General features: G+C 49.3%; 2 protein-coding genes across 3 annotated transcripts; one reads left to right on the top strand and one right to left on the bottom strand.

The window, feature by feature from the left end:
* The first annotated feature begins 909 nt into the window (after positions 1 to 909).
* On the top strand, positions 910 to 4,078 carry LOC101754149 (3'-5' ssDNA/RNA exonuclease TatD). Of its 2 annotated transcripts, XM_004976511.4 has the most exons (9): positions 910 to 1,145; positions 1,232 to 1,305; positions 1,381 to 1,462; positions 1,736 to 1,786; positions 1,984 to 2,084; positions 2,315 to 2,468; positions 2,546 to 2,734; positions 3,085 to 3,238; positions 3,670 to 4,078. In XM_004976511.4, exons 1-8 carry the CDS (start codon positions 990 to 992, stop codon positions 3,211 to 3,213), a joined length of 936 nt encoding a protein of 311 aa, XP_004976568.1. In that variant the 5' UTR covers positions 910 to 989; the 3' UTR covers positions 3,214 to 3,238; positions 3,670 to 4,078. The 2 variants fall into 2 exon arrangements, with proteins under 2 accessions (XP_004976568.1, XP_004976567.1); XM_004976510.3 differs by lacking the exon at positions 3,670 to 4,078 and having other exon boundaries at positions 3,085 to 3,421.
* A 558-nt stretch (positions 4,079 to 4,636) lies between these two features.
* LOC101753459 (GDSL esterase/lipase At5g41890) lies at positions 4,637 to 7,409 on the bottom strand. The gene is made up of 5 exons (XM_004976508.3): positions 6,968 to 7,409; positions 6,761 to 6,891; positions 6,436 to 6,678; positions 6,074 to 6,332; positions 4,637 to 5,912 (listed from the first exon to the last, which is right to left on the bottom strand). The coding sequence occupies exons 1-5, from the start codon at positions 7,329 to 7,331 to the stop codon at positions 5,677 to 5,679; spliced, it is 1,233 nt and encodes a 410-aa protein (XP_004976565.2). The 5' UTR covers positions 7,332 to 7,409; the 3' UTR covers positions 4,637 to 5,676.
* Positions 7,410 to 7,540: the final 131 nt, after the last annotated feature.

Raw genomic sequence — 7,540 nt, 5'->3', positions numbered from 1 at the left:
TGTCTGTACCGGAGATGAGTGGATGAGCCTTGGTCAGCGGCCTGGACGGGACGTGCCGCTTCTCCTGGCTTTCCCCGACCTCCTTGGCACGCTCACAACATCCCCATGCCGTTACGCCTGGCACTAGGTCCCACCTTGCCCGCGAGCTCGTACGGGACTCGGCGTGGGGGCAGAGTCTTGATCTTGACGACTCACCCTGGCGGCGAGGGTGATGATGATGTCGGAGCGCGTAGGCGCATACGACCGCGCGTGGCCTCACTCTACAGGTCATCCTGGGCGGTCCAAGGGGTGTAGCCTTACTCTTGGACCCGCTGGCTAAAGGTCGGCTCCCCTCGCCCGGTCATGTCTCGACGTGGAGCGGTCAGGAGGATGTATTTAATGCTTCCGGTACGGCATCGGTCACCATTTAGTCAAGGAGTGGTTGGGGCATTATGGGCCCCTTGAGGGCTCCACCCGCGATCTGGCTGAACCAGCGAGTTACAGCTCTTGGCTCGTGACCAAGGGAGGTTAGGCGATCGGCCGCAGCGTCGTCTGGACCGTCTTCAGCGCGTCTCCTGTTGTTGGACCCTTAACCTTTTGTGTCTTGGCTGCCTTGAATCCCTTTCCCAGGGGTACCCTTGGTACAGGAACCCGTCACCGTCGCCGGTGTGCCCTGGAGCTAGAGAAGAACACCGACTTTTTTCAGAATGTTGATATAGGTTTTAGTAAATGTTGAATCCATTCTATTGAAATTCAAGAAAAATGTTGAACGTAGTTATTTTTAAAAAATATTGAATGTAGTATTTATAAATGTTGATCTATTTGTTAAGAAATGTTGAATATAATTTTTCGAAATGTTGAATATAATTTATGTATAAATTGGACCTATTAGCTTTAAAGCCACGTTGCTTATCACAAGATCTACGTAGGAGCCTCCCACAGCAGCCACCGCTTCAACAAAACAGTCCCACCAAGTCCCCGGCTCCGTCCACCGCATCCAACCGCCGGTCATGGCCCAGGCTCCGGCGCGCACCGCCTCCGCTGTGCGGCTCTTCGACGCGCACTGCCACCTCCAGGACCCCCGCGTCGTGGCCGTCGCGCCCGCCCTCATACGCGCCGCCGCCGCTTCCGGCGTCGCCCACTTCGCGGTCAACGGCACCTCGGAGGTACGCCCTCCAACGACCTCGTCTCCAGGGACAAAAGCGTACATATAGCTCCCCGCTAACCGCTCCCCTAATATATGCGCGCGCAGAAGGACTGGCACCTGGTGAAGCAGATGGCCGAGGATCACCCAGCCGTCGTTCCCTGCTTCGGCCTGCACCCATGGTGAGCATTGATGGTCCCTGTCTGCCTCTCGCGTGGCTCTGCTGATTACGCTATATGGTTGCTTGACTTTGGTAGGTGGGTCCCCGAGAGGTCGCCGGATTGGATGGATTCGCTCCGGCGGTTCTTCGCTGAAACCCCAGAGGCGGCTGTTGGGGAGGTGAGCTTTTCCTCCGTCCAAAATTCCCAATCCGCTAGTTGGTGTTAAACTGTTAAGTGTTTCGCCGGCAATTGAATCTCGGTAAATTATATGGACCACTAGATTGTTCTAAGCTGCAAAGTAAGGCTTCCATAGCAGGAATTTGGTTATATTAGTATGCTCAGGTGGTTTTCCTAAAAAAAAGTATGCTCAGGTGGTTTATCAGATTCAGGAATTGGATTCATTATCATGGTCATGAAATCATATCTTGTCATATGTTCACTACTAATGCAGATTGGTCTGGACAAAGGTTCACATGGAAAAACCATCGACTTCGGAGAACAGGTCTGTACTCAGCAATAGCATGGACCCTGCACTTCTTGTTGCATGCCTGTGTATGAGTTCTATCAGGAGTTTCAGTTTTGTGGTGAATATTGCTATTTCAACTATTATTGCTCTACTTTAGTTGTTTGTACACAAATGTACCTATTAAATTTTAATACCCATAAGTCTATAACAGCAGCAAAACAATCTTATCACAGGTTGAAGTGTTCCAGCGACAACTTGAACTTGCTAAGGAATTGGAGAGACCTGTTTCTGTTCATTGTGTGCGGGCATTTGGTGATCTTCTGGAAATACTGAAGTAAGACATGTTATTTGTTCTTTATTATTAAAATTACGTCCAGTTTGAAACCCTTGAATTGCTTTGCTCACTTAATATGGCATGCATCGATTTGTATGTAAGGGTGTAAGGGATACGGTGATTCTGATACATAGAAAACCAATGCCGTTATAATCCTTCTTGTCTTGGATACAAATGACTTAGCGAGATGCCATGGAGCATACTTTAGTGTGTTAACATCTTGGTTCCAGGCAAACTGGACCTTTTCCAGCAGGCGTGTTGGTACATTCGTATATGGGATCTGCAGAAATGGTGCCTGGCCTTGCAAATTTAGGTTGCTACTTTTCATTGTCTGGCTTCTTGACAGGCATGAAATCCACTAAAGCAAAGCAAATGCTGAAGTCAGTAAGTATGCTGATTGTATACTAATGACATTTCATCTCAGAAGGGTTTTCCAGTGACAGCTTTTGTTTTTGTTTTAGATACCCTTGGATAGAATTCTTTTAGAGACGGATGCACCTGATGCATTGCCAAAATTGGATGATGTTTCTGTATCAGCGGTCCCTGTGCCCAGTTCAGATGCAGATACTGAAAATCATAACAAAGATTCAGAGTCACAGGCCACTACTGCATCAAATGAATCCTTGAACCACCCAGAAAATATCCATATCGTAAGTGTGTTTTTTTTTTTGGCTTGGGTGCACTTGGCTGAAATTTTCCTTTCTTCAAGGTTGTCCTTACTTTATTCTTTTAATGTGTTTGTGCGCCTTTTTGACAATAAAGTTGTCTTGGAGGTGAAAGAAAAAAAAAGACAAATATACAATGAAAAATTCTTTTTCTCTTTCACGCGTGTAATTTTAAAAGCGTATGCTAGTATACCCAAGTCCTTTTGTTTAAATTTCTTAAGCAGTCCACTGTGCTTTGAGCGTTCCATCTTCAGAAAAGGCCTGTTTACTTCATATTTAGCAATAAATGGATGAGAAAAAGCTTCTGACATACTGTGGGGTCCCTTATTTTCCAGGTTTTGAAGTATGTGACATCACTGCTTGAAATGCCAGAGGCAGAACTGGCAGAGCTGAGTTACAAAAATGCTACCAAGCTGTTTTCTTATCCTGGCTCCAAAGTCCACCCTGAAGCTGAAGCCATCTGAGGGGTTTTGCCACTATTACTCACTGGTCAGCTAATCTGAACCCTGTTCTTCAGACTGTTCCTGTTGTTTCTCCCCTCCTGGATGCTGTTTGTGTACTGGAATGTAGGGACTCCCAGAAACAATAAACGAAATGATTGTACATCACTGTTAATATTAGTGAAATAAAAGTGGATATTGAGTCAAAGCAGTGCAACTGCTATCCTGCAAACATTTTCTCTTCGGTTTTTTGTTTGTTTGAGGATAAGTACAGTAGTTAGCAACAAGACATCCAAATCAATGGTGCTCATGGTAATTATGTTGCCATTGAATGATGAACCATAGGAAGCATCACGAATCATGAGTAGGTCCAGCATCTTTTAGCCCTGAAGGCTAGAACAGATGGATATAGTTTTTTTTTTGCCATAAATAGTACTTGAAAATAGTCTGCATAATGAGAATTAGTTGATACTATTGTAGGTTTCAGAGGCAACATCTGAATTCTGAACGGAGGCACTTCATAGCCTAACAAGCCACAAGATAGCCTGTTAGACGAGTCGACTAGCATCCCTACAGGCTACAGGGATGGCATGGCTCTGCTGGTTGCAAAACAGAGTGAGAGAAGGGAACATAAGTTGGTCCCTTACTCCCTTTTATATAAGGCATTGATGGCTGTATTCCTGCTCGCGCAGTTGCACTCAACGGGCTTTGACTGGCACGTACAGTTTGCTCGGCAAGAGGTGAGAACCCGTCTAGGTTGTAGCGTGTCAAACAAATTCCTTTTTGCCAGGTCGTTTTGTACCAAGCAAACTCCTTTGGCAGCCTGAGAGTGGTCCTTACAAGCGTCGGTCAGTCATTCACCTTTTACGGTTTTACCCCTGGCCGTTCATTTCTGTCTGATGCCATGCTTACCGGATCAGTTGGTGCTTCAGACTGCACACTCGCAGAAGGATGCATCCTTTATCTCAGGATAAGCTTAGATCCCAGCCAATTAATCTACCTAGTTCCGGTTCCAATAGCTTAATCTTATCGTTAATCCACTGGAGCCTCCAATTACCTGATGCAATGCCCATTCCTAAACAGCAAAAGCTGGACGATGGGTGGAAAACCTCCCTATCCGGTGAGAAATATCATCAGCTGGGTCCCTTTGGCCACATAATGCACGTCCACTTCTCGACGAGACGCCGACCAATGGTCACGATTCGGCGGCTAGCACGCGCCTCGCGTTAGACTTAGAAGCAGCACGGACAAGCACATCTGCCGAAAGGTCGCACTCAACGGAGCAACGAGGGGAAGAACCGAACAAAAAAACATATCTTTTCATGCTTTCCCGCTCTAGCTAGCAGCTTGGCAAGAACACGCACTTTCTGCAACGTCTCGGTAACGAAGAGATTAACCAGAGGAGTAGCTTGGTGCATCTACATGCAAGCACACACACACATGTGAAGAAGCTGCAATGAAACTACAGGGTGCTCTGATCAAACAGGACGTACGTACAAGCAGGCGAGGAAAAGCAACTGAGCATGAGCATCGATCGTACGCAAAAAAGTGCGCGCAGGCGCAGCTAGCCAAAGTGCTAAACTGATGCATACGCGCCAGCGCCGGGCGGCGGCGAGGGCTGGCGGCCGCACGGGCCGGAGGCGAGGAGGGAGAGCCAGGCCATGACGGGGGTGCCGAGGAGGACGAGCCCCGCGGGCACCATCCAGAGCCGCGCGTGCGCCGGGTGGAACGCCAGCGCCCACCACACCAGCAGCGCCGCGCCGCCGAGCCCCACCGCGACGAGGCCCGCTGCCGTGGCGGACACCCGCGGCCACGGTGCCGCCCGCCGCAGGGCGGCCTCCGCTGCCGCCTCGACGGCGCGCGCGGCTGCTTCGGGGTCGTGGCCCGGCAGCTTCTCTGGCCACCCCGCGGCCGCCGCGGCGGGCTCCATGGGGGGAGTGGAACTAGCTGGTGGGGAGCCGACACGCGGCCGGGTCTCACCAAGCTTTGTGTGCATATATATACATATATATAGCCGGCCCCGCGACCGGTGAGTTGCACCGGCGGCGCCTGGCCGGTCGTGCTTTTGGTCCGGCCGATAATATTGTGCACTGCTCTGCACTCGGCTCTTCTTTCAATTTTTCTCTGGCGCGCCGTGCGGTTTCTGCAGTACCACTCGTCGGCCGGCCTGGCTTGCCACTGCCATGCGCCGTACGTTCGACTACCGGGCCCGTTCAACGACGGCGACTCGCCTGAGCTAAGAAAGGCGGCTGTTTCTTTCTTTCAGCTTGCTTACGGTCAGCAATCTTTCCAGGCTTCAGAAAACAACATAAAGGCACAAGAAACTAAAGCTTTGAGAAAACGAAGGAACGGTCACATTCTTCAAGTTACCCATTTGCACATGGAACCAATTGACCCGTTCGCACTTCCACCCAGTCCAAAAGCCTAAGAGAAACACTGGATGAACCGGCTTGGACGGCGCATCGATCGTGTACCGGACAGTCGGTGTCATTTGTGCTCGTACTGGAACAGCTCGCGGACGTTGATGGGGGATGCCACTGCTGCATCCCCGTCGAGGAGCTTGCCGGCGACGATGAGGTTGGCGGCCTCCGTCGGGTGGAACGCGTCCCAGAACACGTACTTTGAGCGGTCACTGCACAGCGAGGAGCTGGAGTTGGCCGTGCCGATGCAGAGAAACGGAGGGAAGCTGCCGCCGCAGCACGGGTCCATCGCGTTGTCGAAACCTGGCGGTGTCAAAGAACCAAGATCTCGTTTACCACAAGCGATTCTTTGCGTGTTCAGTAACAGCAGGAGGTACCAGGTATGCCGTTTGGAGTTCTGAAACCTGAACTCTGTAGCACTGCATTTTGCGGGAAGTAAGCGGCAGCAAGGAAGGAAAGTATACCATACTGACGGTAGTTCTGAATAAACTCCAGCACGATCTCGTACGTGTTCGTGTACACGAATTTACTCTCCGGACCCATTTCCTGGTTCATCTTTTCGACCATCCTCTTCAGTTTCTTGTTGTAACCTTCAGTGACACGGTTCGCAGATGCTGAACACTCCCCTGCAGGCATGAACTCCAGAGCACGAACGTACGGTATACAACCTAGTGGCCCGACATCGGACACAACAAACTTCCTAGCCCCCAGTTCATTCAGCCTCTGCGTTGAAGAAAGGAAAGTAGAGATCAGCTTGAAATGAGAGAAATCGACAGAAAACTGCAGTTCACTTTTTACTACGAGTCTACAAGTGGGAGGGTAGAACCTTCAGATAAAATGTCAGGTTGGAAATCAAGGCATCCTGAAAGGATGAAGGATCAGGCTTCTCTCGTCCAAAGAACGGCACTGAAGGTGAAAGATACTCCAGAATATCATTGGATCCTGCTGCTATCACGAAGAGCGCCTTCTTGAAGAAATCAGTCGCAGCTTCCTCGCCCATGGTTTCCAGTATCTGGGCTTTGGTCTTTTCAAAGTAGCTGATTTGCTGTCGTAGCGGAATTCGTCCAATCTTACAATGATGTTTCATATATAAGTAAGAAACATTTTTAAAAAATGTAAATAACAGCTAAGCAATTAATGAATTTGCATACATAAAAAGAACCAGTATCGTCAAATATGCCAGAAGAACCAGAGCCATAGTTGATCCCACTGTTCGTCATTGCAGCACTTGAATTTGGGGCCAAGTAGGGTGGAGCAAGAGATTTCTGCCCCAAGGCTTCACCTGACAGCCAAGTACCTGAAGACGTTAAATCCAGTATGAAATCACAGTTACTCATCAAACTCACACTCGACATTACCCATGATATCTGCAATGGTCATCCCATTTGTGAACCTTCCGGTCGGCTTGCCACCGGAGAATGCGAAATCGACACCGTACGGTGGCGCATTGGCCTTGGAAAGGGTCACAAGATAGTCATTGTTGCCTGCATCAACAAGGGAATCTCCAAAGATGAAGAGAGCACGAGACACTACTGCAGATGAAGGAGCAATGAGCAGCAGCGTCGCAATGAGAGAGGAGCAGCAGAGAGCACGGGACAAAGCCATCTTGTGTTTGCACGTTGCAAGCTGAGAGATATCTCTGAGGTTGAATATATTCCCATGCACATGGCATTGCCATGCTTCTTGTGTGTGCACACGTCGCTTGCAGAGGCTGATGTACATGTTGACACGGTCATAGGCCTGATTGCTTCAGCAAAAGAGAGGACAAGCATCGAGATGGGTCAGAGGACAGAGGCAACTGGGTGGCACCTTGCAGTCCAGGAAGGCAGCCAGACACTGTTACCATTTTTATTTGGTCAATCTGATGAATGCATCCTACTCCAGAAAAGGATATGCATTTACACAACAATTTAGTGACAGTTACTGTACTG

This window comes from Setaria italica, chromosome VII (genome assembly GCF_000263155.2).
Source record: "Setaria italica strain Yugu1 chromosome VII, Setaria_italica_v2.0, whole genome shotgun sequence".
Lineage (NCBI taxonomy): Eukaryota > Viridiplantae > Streptophyta > Magnoliopsida > Poales > Poaceae > Setaria > Setaria italica.
The sequence above is the reverse complement of the archived record's forward strand: the minus strand, read 5'-3'. Positions and strand labels throughout refer to the sequence as shown.